General features: G+C 40.3%; 1 protein-coding gene and 1 long non-coding RNA gene across 14 annotated transcripts in view; one reads left to right on the top strand and one right to left on the bottom strand.

The window, feature by feature from the left end:
• MYCBP2 (MYC binding protein 2) overlaps positions 1-22,625 on the bottom strand; it is a 138,824-nt gene that overhangs the window by 82,073 nt on the left and 34,126 nt on the right. For 11 of the 13 annotated variants that reach the window (XM_081857927.1, XM_081857917.1, XM_081857923.1 and 8 more), the window contains exons 16-26: positions 21,211-21,356; positions 20,075-20,176; positions 16,852-16,959; positions 7,300-7,419; positions 5,432-5,513; positions 4,037-4,154; positions 2,315-2,519; positions 1,974-2,127; positions 1,383-1,555; positions 364-489; positions 143-270 (exon numbers count right to left, since the gene is read on the bottom strand). In XM_081857927.1, coding sequence (XP_081714053.1) covers positions 143-270; positions 364-489; positions 1,383-1,555; positions 1,974-2,127; positions 2,315-2,519; positions 4,037-4,154; positions 5,432-5,513; positions 7,300-7,419; positions 16,852-16,959; positions 20,075-20,176; positions 21,211-21,356 — 1,462 coding nt within the window. The remainder of the gene's footprint in view (positions 1-142; positions 271-363; positions 490-1,382; positions 1,556-1,973; positions 2,128-2,314; positions 2,520-4,036; positions 4,155-5,431; positions 5,514-7,299; positions 7,420-16,851; positions 16,960-20,074; positions 20,177-21,210; positions 21,357-22,625) is intronic. The other 2 variants (XM_081857926.1, XM_081857928.1) reach the window with 1 other exon arrangement.
• LOC309339933 lies at positions 155-22,463 on the top strand. The gene is made up of 3 exons (XR_014155672.1): positions 155-289; positions 16,728-16,814; positions 22,364-22,463. It is a non-coding gene; the product is annotated as an uncharacterized lncRNA (long non-coding RNA).

Genomic DNA, 22,625 nt, shown 5'->3' with positions numbered 1-22,625 from the left:
TTCCCAGGAAAGCTGTTTCCCTGTGGTTCCAAAAAATCTAGAGCTCTTTTTTTACCCTCTTTCTCATTTCCTATACCTGATCAGTGTAATGCTATATTCTAAACTCAGATTTAAACATGCTCCAAAACAAACTTTTTCTTACCTTTATTTTGGCAGTATATTCACCCCTGCCACCAAAGAGGCCAAGTCCACCAAGTAAGATGTCAGTATCGGCACAAAAGCGGATGGCTTCTACTGAGTGGGCTGAGTAACCCCAACCCCCTCCGTGACCTAAAGGGAGAAGGAAAAGGTAAGTTTTTGCACATTCAACTTCATGCACTACATACAGGAAGGAAAATCTGTATTTGATACATAGATAGATACTTTCAAATCTGTTGACAATGCTATAGTCTTCTTTGGAATACACTTTCATTACAGCTTGTGTTTCTTCTTCTGTATTTGTCACGCCCATTTTTAAGTCCTGCATAGCAGCCAATGTATCAAGACAGCCTAAAAACAACAAAGAAAAATAAACTGAGCACATTCTGGTAGAAGGACTAGTGTCTGTAAGAAATTTGATCAAGCTATACTAATTGACCACACCAGACCTCCAATTAATTCTGACCAATACTGCTAATCTAGGAAACAAAATCATATGGGGTTTAGAAAAGAATGTCTGAAACAGATCTGCAGATGAACTGGAAAGAACTCCCAAATATGACTGGTGGTAACCCAGATTAGGCTTGAGTTTCTTTACATTAGACTGGAAGTTATCTGTAACAATGTTTAGAGGAATGTAACTCTCCTGCCTTCTCTTCTCACACCTCCTAAATTTTGCTCCGGGGGTTCCTCTGGAGCAGATTTAGGCAGGCAAGGAAGTTGCATAGCACAGCTTATATTTGTACTATACAATGAATTTACTGAATACTACCCATTCGTTTTAGCAAGGGTACCGAAACTACCATAGTGCACCCTTCCTGTTGCCACCTTTTCAGTAAATTATCTCAGAGTAAAAGTGCTCTTATTACCAAGCAGAAGTAATTCTTTCCAAGTTCTAAACTAGGATTACCAATTTATAAATTTCTTGTTTTGCTAATCTCCGTTAGATTAAATGATGATTAGACGCTTTCAAAGTAGCTTTACAAAGTGCAGGGGTTAACAGCTTACAAGAATCTACACAGAAGGAAGATCCACTTAGACAGGAAATAAGGCTTATTGTTTGAAACCTAAGAAAACATGGATTAACTGAAGTGCTACCATTCGACATTCGAAGTCTTCAGGTAAATAATGCCTTTAAGTGAACTACTAAAGCACTGGGACAAGTGAAGCACACTCTTCTAGAAGTTAATAAAAATCACATCTCATCAACTTAATTTCAGCTATTCAAGGTCAACTATTCATACCTAGAATGTGCAAAGCCGCATGTGACCTTGTTGTAAGAGCTTTGGACCCCGTTGGAAGAGCCAGTTCTGGGCTTAGAATACTGCAGCGGGATTGCATGTCAGGGGCCGAGGGAAGTCTGGAATCAGCTACAACTGCATTGTAACTCCACAGTTCTCTTGTATTGGGTCGAAACCTGACCAAAAGATGATGTTTCAAATGTAAAGCAAGAACGATGCAGCAGTCATCTTTTCATGCCATTACTCTTAAAGTCCAATTGATTCCAAACAATGATTCTCACCCATTTTCTCATTGCCGTGTGCCAGCTACATTTAAGCAACAGCCCCCAACCCCAATGCCATTTCTAGACACATACATCACAGTATATACTGATATAATGGTCAAGCATCTATACTTCCTCTATAACATTGCTGGCTAAGAACTTATTTCCAAAACATTAAGTGGAAGGAAGCGAAGATTCTCCACATAAGAACAGAAGGAACTAGCTGAAGCCACAAGTGGAATAAAGTTCAATGTTTCCTAGACCATCCTTCATGAGCTCTCTCAAACCCAGAGAACTATGTTCCCAGCAGCTATCTTCAGCCAACATTTACCTCCAAACAACGTCATAAACAGGATCTAGACATACACCAAATCCTTGAAGGTCCTCCTGCTCAGAATCATTAAATGTTTTGCAACTTCCGTCAACTTTATTTATCAAGAGACACTTAAATGGAGGAGGCTCTGATATGCTTGCAGGAACCAAGCCTGGGGAAAAACAAGAATTCATATACTTAGTCCTCGTTCATTCTCTCAAATGGCAATAACATAGAGAGATGAAAATATATTTATTGTGCTTTGAGGAAGCCAATACACCAGCAAACACAAACACAACAGGTTGACCTCAACTTCATTACTTCCTTTCAGTTACAACAAAAGAGCAAATGAACCTTGCCTATTATGTGTCTGCTAGCAAAGATTTCTGATGTAGCAAGCACATGAGAGTTAATGAGAGCTTCATCGATGCGAAGAAAAGTCTGGTCACCACTTGCTCCAATCCAAGTTGCTTTGCGTCCGTACTTTGATCCTATGTTAGGCATGGGTGCTGGTTTTGCATTCCAGTAAGGAATATCCAAAATGGGCCTCCCAAGTTGCCCTTTCTAAAGATGTAAATTAGAAAATGACAATGGTTAGAAATGCAAACATTTCACGAACTAGCATTATCAAGCATCGTCAGTGTAGGAAACATAAATATGTGGCACTGTGAGGTACCAGGGTGCACAAATCCTATACTGGCCCATGGCCCATTAAGCAGGCCCTGATCTATACCAGCAGGCAATGACTCCTGAGGAGGCCATATGTGGACACTGCCTGAAGACTCCATCTATGGGTAAAGGGCAGGGCTCTCTCCATCAGCTGCCTGATGGCACCAAAAGAGTCCAATTGCTACACCTTTGGCAGAAGGAAAGGAGGGGAAAGAAGGAGGGTATGAAAAGCTTCTGAGAGAGGGGAGAGGAAGGGAAGGCGGCCAGTGGAGACACTGGGAATAGACTGGGAAAGGTGGATAACTCTAATAAGACAACTCTACAGAGATTCCAGAAAGGTGTTCAGTGTTGTAATTTCTTCAGCATGTCCACCTCTCCTTTCCCTAATAGTCCATTCTTTTTGGGAGTAAGCCCCAAAAAGAATGGGCTATTAGGGAAAGGAGAGCTGGACATGCTGAAGAAATCACAACACTGAAATAGCCATGAGAAAAAGAGGTCAGCTAAAGGATTTGGTGCTGGGAAGAATCTGTGCCTAAGGGGCAGCAGATAATGTGGAGCAACATTTCTGGACGGAAGCCTGATATACATCTGAGAAGATGTAAGCTGGTGCCTTGTTTTGACCCCCAGGCTTGGTATGACCCATGGAAGGCATAGAGCTGCCCCCCTTTTTATCAGACAACAAATATTATGTATCTCAATAAGCATGTAATGTCATGATTTTACAGTTGGACTGTGAGCTCAGTTTGTAAAAAGCACCACTTGAACAGGTTATTTTGGGATTGATTCAGATTGGCCCCAAAGCAACTCATTAATTTCAATGTTTTTAGATCGCTGTCTCCACCAAGAAGCCACTCATGACTCCTCCTGCCCATTCTCATCCCAACCTGGCTGAGCATAAACTATGCTGGTGCTTCCATTTGGAATTATGGAGTTCTCCTATGGTTTCTGGTGGGCCTGGACCCCGCATTCCAACCTCTAGGGCTGTGTGGGCCCTCCCAATATAATTCGTCTCTGCTATCACTGTCAGGTACATTTTGGTGGGAAAGGGAAGGAAGTAGTATGAGCTGACTGGAATCATACTGAACCAAACACATTGTAAGCTGGGTCTGAACTTCAGTAGGATAAAGAGCATGAGATGAGGCTTGAAACTGGAGAAATCTCTTCAATTCAAAGACTTAGTGGCATCAATCAATAAATGAAAAAAGCTTATTTGGAAAAGCAAAGATTATTATTATTTAGTCTCCCCACCCCAATACATAGCAGAACAAAGAAAAAAATAAAGATATATAATAAACCAGCAGACAAACAAAAATCAATCTTTAAAGGCAAAAATAAATACATATGAACTTATACCAGTTAATAATCTTTAAGGTGTTTCCAATATGAAAATGTAATTTTAACAAAAATCTTACCGAGAAGCTTCCAAATGTGAAGACTTGTCCATCCATTAACAGAATACCTGTATGATTGCTGCCTGCAGTAACTTGTGTGCTAGGTCCTGGAAGTGCCTGTACTAGAGTAGGGCATCCCCTAAGTTGGAACAAAATAAGTGCATCTTTTATTATGTATACATTCATCTTCTATCAAAAATATAGTCCATATGTATTTTACATGATATCAGTGAATGAAGCTGAAGTGGTACAATTAAATAGAAAATGTTTAAATGCTAAACAACATTTGACAGTTAAATTGTGAGGATAAAGAAACCATTAGAAAAATTAGAATAGTGAATAGTGCTCATAAATATAGGGCAGAATAGCACAATTTGGTAGTATGAATGGTTATTTAAATATCCATGCAATGCTACTACCCCCTCTTCCAAACTACCTGCTATTTAACTCTTTTTCACTGCCATTCAGATTGTTTAACTGGTTATACTTTTCTACTGTTTTGTTTCTTGTCTGAAACACTAATAGAGATGTTATTAGACTCCAAATCCCATGTTCAATAGCCGATGATGATGGGATTGGGAGTCTCGTAACATCTGGAGGGCTACAGGTGACATACACCACACTTACTATGTGCAAGTAAATTGTGCCTGTTTCGCTACTCTTGTTTCATGGGACCACACTCAGTAAACTAAGAACAAACGTTAGCTACAGATTTACACACAGTAAGCCATGGTTTATGGCTTACCATGACATGAAAATGTGGCCACTATCACACTTTTGTCTCATAAATCTGATCCATAACATGACATATTTACTTTCCATTAACAATATTTGCCATATTGAAACACAATAAATTGAACTGAACATAGTTTACATGTGGATACAGGTGAGATATATATGCATATACACGTCTCTTGCAAAGACCTGTTTTTGTTGTCTGATGTAGAGAGGTATATATTCTTTAGAACATCCAAATTTCTTGCCAAGGCTTTACAAATTCGTGTAATAAAACTTAAAGGGAGAATGGGAAATGATTTAACCTGTAAAGGTCAGGGAGGAGAAATGTAAACCACCATTATTACCAGTAACCTTGTTATTACTATTTTTATGCGTGTCATGGCTGCATGCTAAACACAATAAATTGAACTGAACATAGTTTACATGTGGATATCGGTGAGATATATATGCGTATACACACCCATACACAAATCAGAATGTGTCTATCACTCACACAAAAGCATCAAATATTAAAGGCTAGATGTGATAACATTATATCGCTTTGCTCTCATGGGGAAAATTCCTACTACCTTCAAAAGCATTTGAGTCATCGTAGGGAAAATGCAAAACTGAAAGTATTCTGCAAACAGAATAAAGATGCAACGATTTCATATTTAAAACACATTTATAGTCGCATACCTGGAATTAACGTCTCCATGTCCAAGTTGCCCATGCTGCCCATATCCAAATGTGTAAACATCGCCATTCTCCATCAGAACAACTAAGGGTTAAAATATGGGGCTTTAGAAGTTTGCACTTTCTATAAGTCTGCCCAGTATGAAATCTTTCCAATGTGTCCAGTAAAAACAAGAATGGGGTGTTTTCTTGGTTTTTGAGCATTTGATGCAGAAATAATTTGGATGACATATAATTTTGCAAATTTAAAAGTTCACTGAAGAACAGTTGGATAAATGTTAGCATGAATGAACAGTATGTTACCGTATTTTTTGCTCTATAAGACTCACTTTTCCCCTCCTAAAAAGTAAGGGGAAATGTGTGTGCGTCTTATGGAGCGAATGCAGGCTGCGCAGCTATCCCAGAAGCCAGAACAAGCAAGAGGGATTGCTGCTTTCACTGCGCAGCGATCCCTCTTGCTGTTCTGGCTTCTGAGATTCAGAATATTTTTTTTCTTGTTTTCCTCCTCCAAAAACTAGGTGCGTCTTGTGGTCTGGTACGTCTTATAGAGCGAAAAATACGGTACTTCTAAAACAGGAGTGAGGATCCAGAATCCCACTGGCCAGATACAACCCCTGGGTCTCTCCATCTGGTCAACTGCATCCCCTCCATGCACAGCCCCTGGCAGGTTTTAGGCTTAGCAAAAGCTTTATTGGAGTCCCCCCCCCCGAGTCTAATAGGGGGGCGGAGGGGGCATGGCCAGGGTAACTGCAGCCGGGGTGCCCTCCTCATGAACTCCAAGGCCCTCATCAAAAACAGATCCCCTCCAGGCATTTGGGCTTGACAACAACTATTGGTGGCAATGAAGACTATTGCTTGAGGGAGTGGGGAACGACACCTGCAATCTCCACGAAGACTCCCCTCCCCTGTCAGCAGTTACATTTGAAAAACAGGAAAAAATGCTTTTTAAAAATTTAAGGTGGGAGGGACGCGGGTGGCGCTGTGGGTTAAACCACAGAGCCTAGGGCTTGCTGATCAGAAGGTTGGCAATTCAAATCCCTGCGATGGGGTGAGCTCCCGTTGCTCGGTCCCTGCTCCTGCCAACCTAGCAGTTCGAAAACACGTCAAAGTGCAAGTAGATAAACAGGTACCGCTCCGGCGGGAAGGTAAACAGTATTTCCGTGCACTGCTCTGGTTCACCAGAAGCGGCTTAGTCATGCTGGCCACATGACCCGGAAGCTGTACGCCGGCTCCCTCGGCCAATAAAGCGAGATGAGTGCCGCAACCCCAGAGTCGGTCACAACTGGACCTAATGGTCAGGGGTCCCTTTACCTTTACTAAGGTGGGAGGAGTGAAAGCACATATGTATGCACTGCATGTGTCTTGTGTACGCATGCAAGTCTTCACATGCTACATGGATTAGTGGGTGTGGCATGCATGTAGTATGTATTAGTGTTTATGTGAGAAGGCAATGCCCACTTTGGCTTTGTCCACTCTTGTTTTGCCCTCCCCCCCACCAACTGCTGGCATGTGGCATCCAGAGGGCTGATCAAGGGTAAGGATGGGGAACTAAAACTCCCATTGTTTCCCTACTTATTAGCCATGCTAGCTGGGACCGATGGGAGTTGGAAGTACAACTATTAGTGGGCCATAGGTTGCCCATCCTTGGCCAACAGGGAATGCTTTCCATAAGGTCAATGAAGTTCCCACAACCCTATTCTAGAGGCATCAAGTATCATTTTAAGGACTGAAATGTGCATCTCGTTTATTTAATGTAAGTACATATACCACGAGCTCCCAAAGCTTTCTGAGGAAGCTATGATCGATTGAAACTCTTGCAACTAACATTGGAAAAATGAAGTCAGCATGACATAAATGTTTCTGTTATCTACCTGAATGGTGAAATCCACAGCTCACTTGTACTGCTCGGAGTTCACAGTCAAAGCGGACCGCGCCAGGTGGGTAGGTTGTGATTTTGCTGGCATCCTTCTCACTCCTGTCTCCACTTCCATCTACAAACATAACGCGCAATTATACCCCATACCATTCCTCAATAAGTGGAAGGAGCAGTGAGCAATAGCATAACAACTAAAAGGATTAAGCAGCGCAGGTAAAAGGTTTGGGGGCAGGGGTTATTACAGTAATAGTTATCAGTATTGGTGACTATGAAAAATCAGAAGAGAATAACTGTCATTTCTTCAGTGGTAAACTGATATTCTTCTAAAACAAGACTTTTAAATGTTACAGGGAACACTCAGCAAGTTCAGCAAAATCCCTATTACTTAATTCATTAATATTACAGGCAAAAAAACCCCAAAACTTCCCAGCATATATCTGAAGAAATTAGGAACTTCAGAATCACAATTTGTATGTAAATTGCTAATGTTGCAAAATGGTATGTTGTTTAAAAATTGGATGGATACATAAAACTGTTGCTTGTGTTTAACGGATGCTGCAGTTAAAATGCAAGAGTATGTGAGAAGCCATTTTGCTTTTTTTTTCAAATATGTAGCAATTACACCACCATGCCCAGTTCACACACACCAAATAAAAATAACGCTTGATTTAAACAAGCAAGCAGTGGCTGCTGTTGAGATAAATATTGAAACCTGAGTTTTGTAATGGCCACAGTAAACCAGCTGCATTACAAAGAAGGGTGAGAGTCATTCCAAAGAAATGCAGCATCATAACTAACAGGATATTATTATTATTCAGTGTATGTGATGTTCACATTCAAGGGCGGCCATCCAAGGAAGTGCTTCTGTTAGCACAAGGACCTTCAACTGAGTTACAGAACTTCCACCTTCTTCTTTCCCCATGTGCCCCCTAGGGATTTTGTGGTTCCCCCAACCCTCCAGAGGGGGGTTTGCAGGGGGGACAAGAGGGCAACTTCCATTTGAGAAGCAGAAATCATTGTGCCAGCATAAGCACTTAGATACCACCAAGTTTTGATTAATTCATCTATTAACAACAGAACTAAAATAGTCCCCCTGAACAAAAAAAGTGCACTGTTAATCTCAGCTCCACAAATTAAAGTTGGCCACCACTGACTGATTAATCAGCTAAAGATTCAATGATTAAACCAATGAAAGCATGCAATCCTAGTAATTAGGGCTGCAATGCAATTAAAGGGATCTAGATCTATTAATCAAAGGAGCGTTGCACATCAATTACATGGGTATACATTTTCATTCGACTAAAACAGTAGTTTAGATGGGGGAGGGGAACACTTTTTTGTCAAGTTCTGCTTTTCAATTGATTTAAAAATAGGTACTTTTCTGAGTATGGCAAAATGAAAGGAAAAACAAACAGGGCCACATGCAGTCATCGAAGGATCAAGAGTGATTTTTATCAAATGTATGGAGTGGAGTGGGGTGGAGGAGAAACTGCAATAGATTTCAGCAGTTTGCTATAAATCTAAGAAACCTCAGGCTTGCCAAGGTCATGGGATAGGGCTTTGAAGCCATAACCTATGGCCCTGGTTGATATCCCTTCCTCCTTTCAAGGATCCATACTACTCTCCATTTTTTGTCGTTACTTCCGTGTCAGCAGATAAAGAGAGGTTTCTACAAAACAGAACTTGCGAGAAAACATTTGCTAGCACACAAATTTATATAATCCAATGCTTTTTTTCTAAAAAAAATATTGAGGGGTACTCTCATCTTCCTACTCATATTGAAATACTGCCCCTCAATGTGGCCAAACTTAGATTCACAAACTGTTTAGGGGTGTGCGTACCCCTGCGTCCCTCCAGAAAAAAGCACTGATATAATCTATCCCATGAACAGAAAATGGGATTCCAGCTAAAAGACTGGAACAATCCATTAATACCAACACTCCAAATTCAAGCAACTAAACTTGAATTCTGTGTTTAAAAGGGCCAGTTAGCATACTCTCAGAAGCCTATGAAAGGAAAGGTGACTAGATGAAAGCAAGTAGAAATCGCTGCAAACATCTAGTTGTGAAAGCTAGGAGAAAGCTATATGAAGAAAAGGCAGGGAGGGTGACAAGATGTTCAGCACCTTAAATTTGTAACATCCCATTGCTGCGACTTGCAACAGTAATTCCCCCCCACCCCAAGGGCAAAAAAAGACAGAAATACCAGAGAGTGGGAACTGCAGGCCAACTAACTTTAGGGGGAGATGAAATTAAGTACAGCGAGACCAAAGCACAGTAAAAAGGCCTCACAACTGAACATGCACAACCAAGATCCGTGTTAGAGTTAGGAAATTCAACGTTTTCTGGACTAAACTGCACTAAAAAGTCTGTGTGAGAGAAAAAGTCAGATGTTCAAACTGGGTCTTCAAAACTTGAAGGTTTCTAAAGCCCACTTCGTACCTATATTTTGTTCATTGTAAAAAATATTTGATGCGCCTGGCCATTGATAACTATTTTCTCCAGGTTTGCAAAACTGTATTTGCAGGGTGAAGGGCAAGGCAAGGGATGGGAAAGAGGAGGAGAATACTCAAAATGGCCAGCTGGTGGACAGAAAGGAAAGCAGGAATAGGGGAGGGGGAATGTAGTTTAAATCCTGACTTCAGTAATGAAGGCTGCTGGATGGGCACAACAGAGCTCTCAGAATCCAGTTTTGAGGATAAAGCTGGATAAACTCGCATATATTGTGCCAATGCAATAAATAAATAAATACATCAGCTTTAGCAACCCTGGCAGAAAAGGATCCTGCTGTATTTTAAGACACAAAACTTCAAATTCATGCATTAACCTACAGAAACTGAAATCCAGTTTGCTTCAGCGATGCATTCTTGACCTTCATCTGAACCTACGGTATATAACTACGCCAGCTATATCCTACAGTAAATGGTTTGCTGTTTTAAGTACTACCAAATCTGTACCTGTATCTCAACACTAAATTCTTACTCTTCACAGTCTGCAACAATGGTTTGGTCTTAACAACACTTGTTGTTGTTGTTTAGTCATGCCTGACTCTTCGTGACCCCATGGACCAGAGCACGCCAGCACTTAGTAAGTGCAAAAGTCACATATTGATGACACGTAATACAGGATGAGAATCGCCACTATACAAAGCAGTGCCTGTGGTTGACAGCGTAGGAATTTGCAATTTTCTCTGGATTCAAAAAAGCCCACTTTCATTGCATTGCAGTACCTTCCAGCCATCAGCCACCTAGAACAGGGTGGGCCAATGCGCGTCCCTCAATGCCTTTTTTAGAGGACCTCAGCAACATCTGAAGCCCCTCCCCCAGCCCTGGCACTAACTTCCCAAAGTTGGGTAAGCGAGACACTGGGCATTGGGAAGGAGGCATGAGGGCTCTGACAGGGTCCTAAAGTACTCCTGCCTCCTTCTTCCCAAAGCCTAGTTAGTGCTTTCCCAATCTGACCATCAGTCCATCATGATCAATCTTATCTATACTGCTGCTCCCCAGCGTTACAGGAAGGAGTTAGCCACAATGCTAAGGACTAAACCTGGAAACTTCTGCATGCAAGCCATGTGAATTATTCACCGAACTATGGCTGCTCTGCAATTCAATTGCTTAAAGTTGAGTCAAACTACGTATATAAAGTAACATATTTATTGATGAAATAGAGTTCTGGAAAGACAAACTGGCTAATCAAAGTTGGCTTTCCAAGCACAGCTTATACTTATGAAATGTGTTAAGCACAAACCACATTTTATTTAAAAAAAAGCTTATAATTTTAAAATTGTGCTCTTTGTATTTTATATTACAGCCAAGTTAACAACCCAATAACATCGCTGTGATGGGATAATGAGCTGCTTGTGCGTAAAAGCTTGATCCCTCTGGGGTTTGGCTGGTCAACCAAACCGAGTCACTAACGGAGCCCCCAAAGCATGACTCCGTCAGTCGCTGGTAGAATCTGACAGTGGGCGTCTACGGAACTTACTCCAGCATAAAAGCTGTTTGACGGACATGCGCCTCCTGGACTCTCTGCGTGACAGTTTCCGGCGAAGGGTGGGAGTTCCTAAGGGGGGTCTTGTTACCTCTTCACTATTCTCACTGGAAGTATCCCAGAGCCTCCCCTCCGACTCCCCTTCCGTCGGAGCTCCTGCTCTCCCCCTACTGGTTTCTTCTTCTGCTGCAGAATCTCTCCTATTCTCCTGGAGCCTTTCCACCACCTGTTCCTCCGATGGCAGTTCCCTGACAATCGCCTTACTTGTTGAATTATGCAGCTTTCAATATATTGTAATTTTAAAGAGTAGTATTCATTTTAAAAGTGCCTAGGCTTTATCAAACTCTATTTCTCAGATGCTACATGTTTTGTTTCATCTCTATTTATATTCAGTTGTTGAAAACATTAGACGTGTTGCACAGAAACTCAAGTCCATTTCTTCAAGAATGAATTTTCACATCAGTTGAGTCGAAACAATGATGCTGATTTTAATGGTCACTAGAACTATGCAAACTGAGCGTTTAGAATTTAAAAACAGATGTTTCTTAGCAACTCCATGCCTTTATTAAAAAAACAAACAAATATCCTTCTTTAACCCTGAAATGATGCACAACTGTTTACTGAAAGTGAAGACTATGAACACACTCAAATACACTCTTCACTACTTTTGTCCTTAATGGTTTGTGTTCTCTGACCAAGGACAAATTGAATTGTTTGAGGAAGGTCTCGGGCCTTATGGTTAATTATAAGAAACAAAAGCTTTATGTTTTCAAATTTCTCCAAGGGATCAAAAATTAATTCTCTGACCTCATGGAAATTACCGTTTGTCGTAAACAGGTGTCCAAATACAGTACATCCAAACCTAGGCAAACTTTTTTTGGAAAATTATGGACTGATTTGGAACACAGAACAGATATGAACTGATGGAACAAACTGTAGCTTCCCAGATGACATCCCTCCCCAACCCGACATTCCTATTCCATGTTTTACCTGCCTGGTTTTTGTCCTTAATGGTATGGTGCCAATAATGTTTTACTTGCTACTGCCATGAAACAGCAGAAGTCTGAAACAGTTTTTTTAAAAAATAAATAAATAAATAACCTTTTTTGCTTTTGAGCTATCAAACCATTGTTATGAGCTTGGGGGTTACAATAATTGTGAGTGATTTCCACGTGTCAGGGAGATTTGCCAGCCAGAATTCCATTAAACAACAAAAATCCCTTATAATGTTTATAGAATTCATTAATAAAATGGTCAGGACACAGTGATTTATTTTAAGAGAACTAATCACTTCTTTGATTTCTTCCTTAGCGATATATGAATTAAGCCCACATCTCTCCTCTCCTGTTAATTACTGAATTTGCATTTTAGATAAGTAAGCTTAAATTACTTTGGTTTCAGTATGTCCTGATGCATACGATTACTCACAGAAAGTTGCAAAAGCCTCAAAGATCTCCACTGGATTCCAAGTTCAAGTACTATTGCTTAACTGAATTTTACATACAGCATGCTTTCCCCTTTTTTTGCTTTATTCCATTTGCTAACACCCAAGATTCCCTACTCCCATATTCATAAAATCTGTTTTGTATAGGGTAGATCAATCATGGCTGTGGACATTCAGAAACTTCAATTCTTTTCATCTCTAATTTCCTAAATATATTTTTGATTCACCATGTTTTGCCAATAATTCAGCTCTTTACTGTACTAGATCCATTTTTTGTTGCCTATTCCTATCTTTAATGGCAGCTTTCTCTGAAGCACACCCCACCTACTGTAGCCTTCACTGTCTCCCACTGTGTGGTAAGAGAAATATTTGTTGTATTGTTTTGAGAAAAGTAATGAAGTAAGCTATCTTGTATTTTGTCTGCAGAGTAGTCAAAGCTTGACCATTTTTTAAGGCAGTCATTTCTACTGAAACTGGAATGTGATCAGTAATGCTTATCTCCCCTATGCTTATGCTACGTACAGCTGGGAACAAACCCTCCAAGAGAAACACAGTTCTACAGACTGGCAAATGGAATGTGGAGCAATGATCTGCAGGATGACTCTCAAACCAGACATCCCACAAATCACATTTTCTAAGCAAGTGTAGCAATTTTGTTTTATTTTTTCTGTAACTGCTTAACTAAGTTGGGCTGCCAATTCTTTCCTAAAGTTGTTAATTTTAAGGTTAGCTTGGTTTGAGTGAGCCATTCTTTGAGATGTGGGTGCCATCTTGTCACCTTGCATTTGCTCGGATGGGCCTGGGTCCATTCTTTTCAAGAGGTTGAAATTTTGAAATTCCATTCTTTACCTTTTGAAGTGCCAGGCACCAGGGAGTATGGGTCACATTAGGGGGCTTTGATCACCATGGAAGCAGTGTTTATAACTGGAGGAAACCAAAGCTAGATGCAGCCCTTCCAAAGTTTGGCTTGCCACGGCCCCATACAGCCCAAGTTCTGAGCTGTATTTTTCTGACTTGCTTTTGACTGTTCAAATATCCAGAGACTTTTGTGAGTGACAGGCACTCTGAATCTGCTCACTATAGCATGACTAAATCCAACAATCCATGCAAAATATATGTGGATAGCTCCTTGGCCACTCCCCTTCATTCTCAAATCACATCCTCCCTCTTGGATTTAAAAACTGTCCACAACTAGCTGCTGTAAAAGAGGTGCATATTGAACACACACTTAAGCTCACCATCACCCAACTTTATTCTTTTGAATCTCATTGTCATTCAACTCCCACCTTTTAATTATCTCCTTTATATGCCTGCAAAACTAAGAGTTAATGCATCTGACAAAGCAAGTGGACTTCAGTCCATGAAACCTTCTGCCATAACAAATCTGTTAAGTCTTTAATGTGCTATAGCACTCCTTATTGCTTTTACTTGGAATTAAGTTATTGGCTTGAAAGTTTTTAATTACTGAGACTGAATGGAGTTCATAGTCCTTGAACACAAAACTCCACTTAGTTAGCCAAAGCTTTCTTCATTTCAACGCTATAATTTTGGTCCAGAGGAAAACTTGTTTTGTTAATCCTGTGTTACACTACCGGGAGTTAATAAAAGAAAAGAAATTCAAATGCAATAGTCTCTTAATTCCAATGGGAATGTTCTAAAATTTAAGTTTCCCTCTCAACAAGCTAAACCCACAATCCTAACTAACCCTACTTACTTGGGAGTAATCCACACCAGTTCAACAGGACTTACTTTTGAATAGACATGGTTAGGGCAGTGCTATAAAATCCAAGCAGGGAAGCTTAACTGGTTTGTGAATCTAGCATTTGTTTCAATATCATATGGAATTTCCAAGTGTTCAAACCTGACTCAGCTGTGTAGAGACAGCTCTCAACTGCAAGTATTTACATCCATAAAACCACACTGCTAAAGTTAATGAAATTATGCAACAATGACTTGTTAAACGGCTTTCCTCATCAGATAATGATAAGCATGCATGCTTTTGAGTTTAAGGCATCTACACAGCATTCTTAGGGAAAGGATTAAGGTACAAAATAAATAATCAACTGTGGGGCTGATTTAAAGCCTGCAATATATTGGTTGCTCACTAGAGCATCAGCCACCTTAGACACCAAAAGCTTAGGGTTGTTATTTTTTTAAAAAAATCACTATTCAAAAATATAGGCTAATGCAGAAGGAAATGGGAACTGCTGTTCCTGCTTCATCTTCAGACTCCTGCTGTTTGCCGCTTTTTTGTTTACGGCACTGAAACACCAGATCTGCCTGGAGAAAGGGGAGGTGGAGAGCAGGCTGACCAGCATGTGCTCTGCCTACTCTTTCGGCCTGCAAGATTCAGCTCCTCTGTGCAGCAGCTGCTCTCCATAAAATTACCCAATGTGCAATTCTCCACATGAGCACTGCATGCTGGGTATCTTATAGAAGGCAGCTGCTGCACAGAGGAGCTGAATCAAAACCGAAAAGGTCACATGCACCAGGCTCCTGGGGGGTAGAGGGTCAACCAATGAGTGGGAGCTATGTAGTTCAAGAAGGCTGGTGGGCTCCTTCAAGCTCATGGGTCCTTGGCCAGTGCTCTATCTGCCCCCATTGCTGTCCCTGCTTGTTCCTATAGTACTCCCCATGCTGTTTGTGTGCTTGTCTACCACTCTCACCACATTCAGTGGTACCACGAAGAGCTTCTCTCTCTCTCTCTCTCTCTCACACACACACACACCCCACCAATATATCACATGGATTTAAGCCACTAGGTATCTTCCTGACCCTGTATGTTAAAACCATGTTTTCAATATGAGTTCAACATCTAGAGCCCATGTTCAAACAGAATGACTGTACAACTGAAATTAAGTTAATGTGGAGTGTCAGTGCTTCCTTCCCCTGCCACTGCCACACACACACAAAATATATATGGATATACGGTAGATATAGATAGATTTGCAGGAGGGATGCCTATTCTACACTTATTAAAAGGTTATACATTTCAGGATTCTGAGTAATAATAACAATCATCATTTTATTATTTATATCCTCCAATCTGACTGGGTTGCCCCAGCCACTCTGGGCAGCTCCCAGAAAAATATAACACAATAAAACATCACATGTTAAAACCTCTCTAAACAGGAATGCCTTCAGATGTCTATGGGAAGTTATATAATGGTTTATCACTTTGACATCCGATGAGAGGGTGTTTCACAGGGTGAGCACCACTACAGAGAAAGCCCTCTGCCTGGTTGCCAGCAACTTTACTTCTTGCAAGGAGGGAACTGCCAGAAGGTCATGAGAGCTGGATCTCAATGTGCAGGCTAGATGGTGGGGATAGAGATGCTCCTTCAGGTGTACAGGGCCGAGGCCGTTTAGGGCTTTGAAGTTCAGCACCAAGTAAGTGGTAGTGAGGCAAGTATTCTTTATGAGTAAGGACCTGACCTGAATAGTCCAGAGCAGGTGTAAGCAGCATACAGCCCATGAACCATCTCTAGCCCAATGAGTTATTTTTCACCTGCATTGCCACTGCGAGCTTTGTTGCTACCAGTAGCAGACGGCATGGCGGGCAGCAACACTTGCCTGACTTCCCAACAACTGAGTTGATGCTGCTCAATGGGAAGCGGAAGGGCAGGGTGCAAACCCCACCATGCTACCCCACCATGTTGTCCACTACTGCTTGCTATGAAAAACACAAGTGCTTCCTTCAAGGTCAGACAGGAATGCCTGTTTCCCAACAATGGTTGCTATCAGTTTCAGGATTTCAAAGTACACACTGTAGACAAAAATATGTATTTTATAGCCAGCCAGCATATAGTCACCAATCCTACCAGAAGGAATTATTTGATCTCACTCCCATTTTTCATTAAGAAAACAAAGCAATGAAACAAGGGCATGCATTAAAGGAAAGGGAAATTAAAATGAAAGTAATGCACATTTTCACATATTCTCACAGGAAAAACAGCTCAACATTAAAAATGTGTTTTCCTTTCTCCTCAGGTTACTGAAGATTAGCCAGAAGAGACAGCAAGTTTTGTGAACTTCTTTTAATACCCAGTGGATAGAAAAATAACTTGAAGAATAGGTGTTAAGTCCAGCCCAATCAATAAGGAAGACCAAATACCTTTATGCTTGTCCCGGTTATGCTTTAGCTGTGTTGGATGGGGTCTTATTCTGGCTAGAGCCTGCTCTCGATGGTTCATAAAAATAGGACCAGGAAATACAAGGGGGCCTGAGGAGAAAATTTTTTGCACATGCATAGGAAAGCTCACAAAATGGAAACTGTGTTCAACAAACAAAAAAAGAATCAAATTAAAAGCATGGAAAAGGATGCAATAATCAATACTCAATACTTCATACTTTTGGAACAGATTATCAAACTCTAACTAGAATCTGAGTACATCTGAAATCTTACATAATGGCAAGAGTAAAACACTGTGGTGTTGTTGGGTATGAATACTGGAGCTCAGTTCTCCTTTTCCCCCTCCCCAATCAGTTTTTTCTCCTCTCTCAAATAAAGCCAGTACACATCAATCCTAAATGTACAAACTATTTTCTCCAAACGGAAAACAGACTGTAAATTTGAAGCTAAGCAGGCGTCATATGCCATCATGCATTGAGCAACCAGACCTGCACTGGACCTGCCTAATGTATGTTTAATGCAGCATAAGAATATGGTCATATACAAAGATCTTGGTCTGTTTGATTGATTCCTATTATTCTGATAGCTATTAAAGACACAATCTGGCCTACACACATAGATTTCTATTCTACTATGACCGTCAATGACTAGACATCAGACAGGTGTGAACATGGGTAGTCAACAGAATGAGGTCAGCTCACAATATCCCAATATCTCTCCTGCGGGTAGGAACTGTCTGCACAGGGCAACATGACTATTATGCAAGTATTAATAAATAAATAAATAAATAAATAATTTATACCCCACCCATCAGGCTACCAACAAAGCAAACTGACTCCAAAATCTTGTACTGCAGCATGGAAAAATAAACATTATCTATTACCTGCATGGTTACTCATTTAAGCACAATCACTATATAGTGGTACCTCGGTTTTTGAACATAATCCATTCTGGAAGACCGTTCGACTTCCAAAACTTTCAAAAACCAAAGTGTGATTTCCGGAAGCCACAAAACCCAAAAAGCAGAGATTTTTACAATTGTGAAGCGGGAATTGTAAAACTACTGAACATCAACAAGAGCCCAACAACAAGTTTATCTAAACACCAAAAGCCTGGATACATTGTTATTTTCTCTGAAAGAGAAAAATATAAAATATCAGGAGAGTTGGGCTGTGAGAAAGACCAGTCCAGAAGTCCTTTGCTCCTTCCACTGCTGATTATAATCTATCTGCTCCCTGGCCCTCTCAGTGCCACATGTGCTGATCTGTAGGTCACCTGGAGAAACTTGTTGTGCTGCATGTCCTTTTTGTTGTTTTTTAAAAGATATGTTACAATCAAACGGTAAGACAGGTTTTTCCAGAAAATATGCTGCCAGAAGTTTGGGTATCATGCATTTACTCAATACTATCTATTTATTTGATTTATATCTGCCCGTCATCATAAGATCTCAGGGTGGTTCTTCCAGGAATACCAATACCACAAATCATAATGCAGAGGAATGTGACCTAGAACAACAACACAGGAGGTCTCAGATCTTGCAATACTTGGTAATGGTTTCATGTTGTCTACTTCCTCACAATAAAAACAAATGAAGCAGTTGACAAATGCACATTGAGTCCATTCTAAAGAGAATGGACAAAAGGACACACTCTGCCCAATACAAAAATCCCAAAGAAAAACCTTAAATATTCCATTCCTTTTCAGAAGACTGACTGTCAACAGAGTTTCTTGCGAGTCTCATGCCTGAACATACCAATCAGCACTAATTTCAGATCACTGCATTCCTCCTTTACTGTGCAGAGGTGTCCTGCCATATCAGTCATCCTCTGTGCTGCAACTATTCTGAGACCATCCAACATGAGCTGCTCAAGATTTCAAATGAGCCTAATGTTTTCAGAATAGAAATAAGCTAGCGCTAGCAAGATCAAAAGCTGAGGTTTGGTTTCTTCAGCTAAGGTTTGCCAATTTCTTTTGTGTACCTTAAATGAAATCTTACTATCCCTTACCCAAAAAATCGTTAAAATTATATATTTTTACCTTAAAAACCAGTTATTTTGTTCCTTCATAATAATCTGTTATGTATTCAAATACCCACATAAAAAAGCAAACTCTGCACTAAAAAAGTGAGTAAAAATATTAAGCACTGCTTGGGTCCATGCGACTGATATTGAAACACAGCATTGGCCTACTCTACCTTAACAGACACACTGATGCTTTTTTCTAACTCCTAAAGGTTACATGAAAAGTATTCCTCCTTGAAATACAAAATACGCTAACTGTGCCCACTGTGAAGGTGCACACACACACACATAATCTGACCCTTTCCTCATTAATACACACAGAAGTGGGACCCAAATCCTTTCCCAGACATGGTTTCTTGGTATTTTAAAAGAAAAACACACAGGGCACTATCACAGCTGGCCTACTGCATTTTGCAGCATTCTATCAGTCTATGCCACAGAACAAAAATGAAAGATAATCCTGTGACAATCTAAAGACAAATTAAGAAATTGTAAAATATTTCATGCTCAGCGATACTGTCCTGAACATATAACACTGTCATTAAGAAAGGGAAATCCTTCATTCGCTTAGAAGACAAACTAATCTTCATGCACTGGTATCCTACATGTTGATGTAAGAGCAAAACCCAACATATCTGTCTTTAAATCCTCATTCCATCTGCCAAATCCATGAACTCAATGCACTTTAAGTAGTTCACCTTTTGCTTTTTTTAAAAAAGGAAACGAAATAGGTAGAGTTATGTTGGCGCATCCTATTAGTTTCAGAACTCATTGAAGCCCTAAGTACCTAATAAACTCTTGAACTAATCATAGCAGTATTTAAGGCAGACCAAAAAGTACTGTGTTCCTTACAGAGCCGCCTCCCTGCCCCTCTTAGATTATTTGCTGTAAGAGATGTTTCAGATCGCACAGAAAAGGTTCATCTTGGGGGAAAGTAGATTCCAAGTTTTTGCAGTAGCTCAGGAAGATAGATTTAGCTATTCATTGTGGAAAGAAGTCAGCCTCTGTGACTCTGTTTCCCATTAAAGCCCAACAAAGCAGCAATATAATCTCAGACTGGTTTGTAGTCACAGCCCTTATACATTCATTTCTGGGATTTATAAGCTGATTTTTGTACGTCAGTTTCTCAGAATTATGTTTATCCACTTAGACTTAAGTCTTAAATAGAAGCTAGTTCTGCTGACCTCTCCCTTCTTCCAATCTGTGCCTCCTGTTCACACGCTGCCGCTTTTCTTCTTGTCGCAACTGGAGGTGTTCTTCGATATTAACTCCAGGCACAGGGACAGCTGGAGAAAAACAGAAAGGGAACCGTGAATTCTCATACTGTCAGCATACGAAATGCACACTATCATTTCTAAAGCACTTTAAAAAGAAAGTAAGGCTCTGAATCAAAGATATAGCTACGGAAGAGTGCTGTGCTTTATCTATCTGCATGAGAAAAAAACAATTTTAGGAATAGAAGGGGGATCACTCTACAGTGGTACCTGTAGATGCGAACAGGATCCGTTCCAGAGCCCCGTTCGCATCTAGAAGCAAATGTAACCAGCGACGGCACGTCTGCGCATGCACGCGTCGCTTTTCAACGCTTCTGCGCATGTGCGTGATGTCATTTTGAGTGTCTGCTCATGCGCAAGCGGCGAAACCCAGAAGTAACGCGCTCCGTTACTTCTGGGTTGCTGTGGAGCGCAACTCGAACATGCTCATCCCAAAGCACATTCAACCCAAGGTATGACTGTATTAGACAATTCTCTGTTCCTGCCATTGCTTCTAAGTTGCACTCTTCTGAAGTTTTCCCCCAACTGTCCGGAGCTGGGTGTTTTTTCTGAAACTTTTTTTACTAAAGAAAAAATTGGAAATACTAAGAAACAAATTAAAAAACCCTAAAGATATATTCTCTTGGCAGATGAGTGAAATGCTTTTTAATACAGTTTTAGTTATACTGTAGTCATACTCTATGTTAGTCATACTCTGAACAGACCCTTTGAAATCAATAGACTTAAGTCAAAGTTACTTAAATCCACTGATTTTAATGGGTATACTTTGAGTACGATCTAGATTTATATCACCCAGGTTTCATCCATGGCTTCAAATTGTCCAGAAATTTAACGTCTCTGGCTCAAGAGTAAATTTCATCCCAAATTAAAACACCCAGACCATATTTAAAATTCTTAAATTAAACTACAGTACAACATTTAAGTATAGTTCTTCAGGAAGACTGATTTTAAATGCAGCACAAAGTCAGCTCAAGGAAATGACTGGTAACATTAAGCTTAAACCCCTTTCCAAAGGTTCCCATGTTTCCCATTTTCAAATCACTTACCTAGCAGAAGGTCCAGTGGTATCATCTCTTTTACGGCATCAAGAATTCCTCTTTGCCTTGCTTCCTGGCCATCTAGTTCTCTAGCACAGGCTTTGCAACACCCACATACAGCACAGCCAGACTCACCAGAACCACAACCACAGATTCTGAAGAAAGCACAGATATTTTATTACCCAAAGAGGAAATACTCTCAACACCCATGCATATAACTAAGATTAAAATCCACTTAGCTCTTAACCATGGTTTGCTCATTGTGCCACAAATATATTTCATACTTCAGTGCTCCCAGATAAAATCAGCAATACTGCCTGTAATTAGTCTTTGGCATCTCAATCCCTGATAAAATTTATGTAGGGAATGTTCAGGGGAGTTTTTAATGTGTGACATCTTAGTGTATTTTTGGTCTTTGTGGAAGCCGCCCAGAGTGGCTGGGGAAACCCAGCCAGATGGGCAGGGTACAAATAAATTATTATTATTATTATTATTATTATTATTATTATTATTTATCCAAAAGACTTTTAGGCCACCTTTAATGGCAAATGCCCCCTCAAGGCAGATTACAAAGCAAAAGTATGCAATCACAACAAAAAACATAATTAATAAAAATCAATTAAAAGCCAAAAACAATTCAAATACAGACTAAAGTGTATCTGCAAAAAACCATCTCAAGCAAAGACCAACAAGAACAGATGTGGTAGTTAATTATTATTTTTAATTTCACAAAATTTCAATTGGGGGAAAAACCTCAAAGTAGTTCTTGTATCCATGAGAGTTCTTGTATCAATGATTTCCCATTGACAATGCATTCCAAAAGCACACTATAGAAAATATACTCTCCCTAACGCCCAGTGACCTGACAGCTCTGAGAGAATACCACGTAAGGAGGGCTATCTTGAGAGCCTTTTAACTCACAAGCATAAAATCATACCACCTACTCCCAGTGTTGAACTTTACAATCCATCACATCACTGCAAGCAAAATTCTATGTGAATAATTCTTTATATATACACTATATTTGCCCTAGACTATAATCACACACTTTCCCGAGACTTAAAGGCGGGGACAGGGTGGAGAGTGCCTAAAACCTATAGAATTCATGCTAGCAACTTGAAGATAAGTTTTAAATTTTATTTATTGTTGCTGCTGCTGTTAGGCAAAGAAGTCCCTTTGGCAAAGGGCTGCCAGTCAGTGGTAGAAAATATGCTTTGCATGCAGAAGGTTCCCAGGTGCAAATCTCAGCATCTCCAGGTAGAGCTAAGATAACTTGGAGACACAATGCCTGTAAGTGTAGACGCTACTGAACTAGATGGACCAATGCTCCGATTCTGCGTAAGGCAGCTACAATAATAATAATGATAATTTATTATTTATACCCTGCCCATCTGGCTGAGTTTCCCCAGCCACTCTGGGCGGCT

This window comes from Podarcis erhardii (genome assembly GCF_964252035.2).
Source record: "Podarcis erhardii genome assembly, chromosome: 4".
NCBI lineage: Eukaryota > Metazoa > Chordata > Lepidosauria > Squamata > Lacertidae > Podarcis > Podarcis erhardii.
Note: the sequence above shows the minus strand (reverse complement) of the source record. Positions and strands in the feature narration are given on the sequence as shown.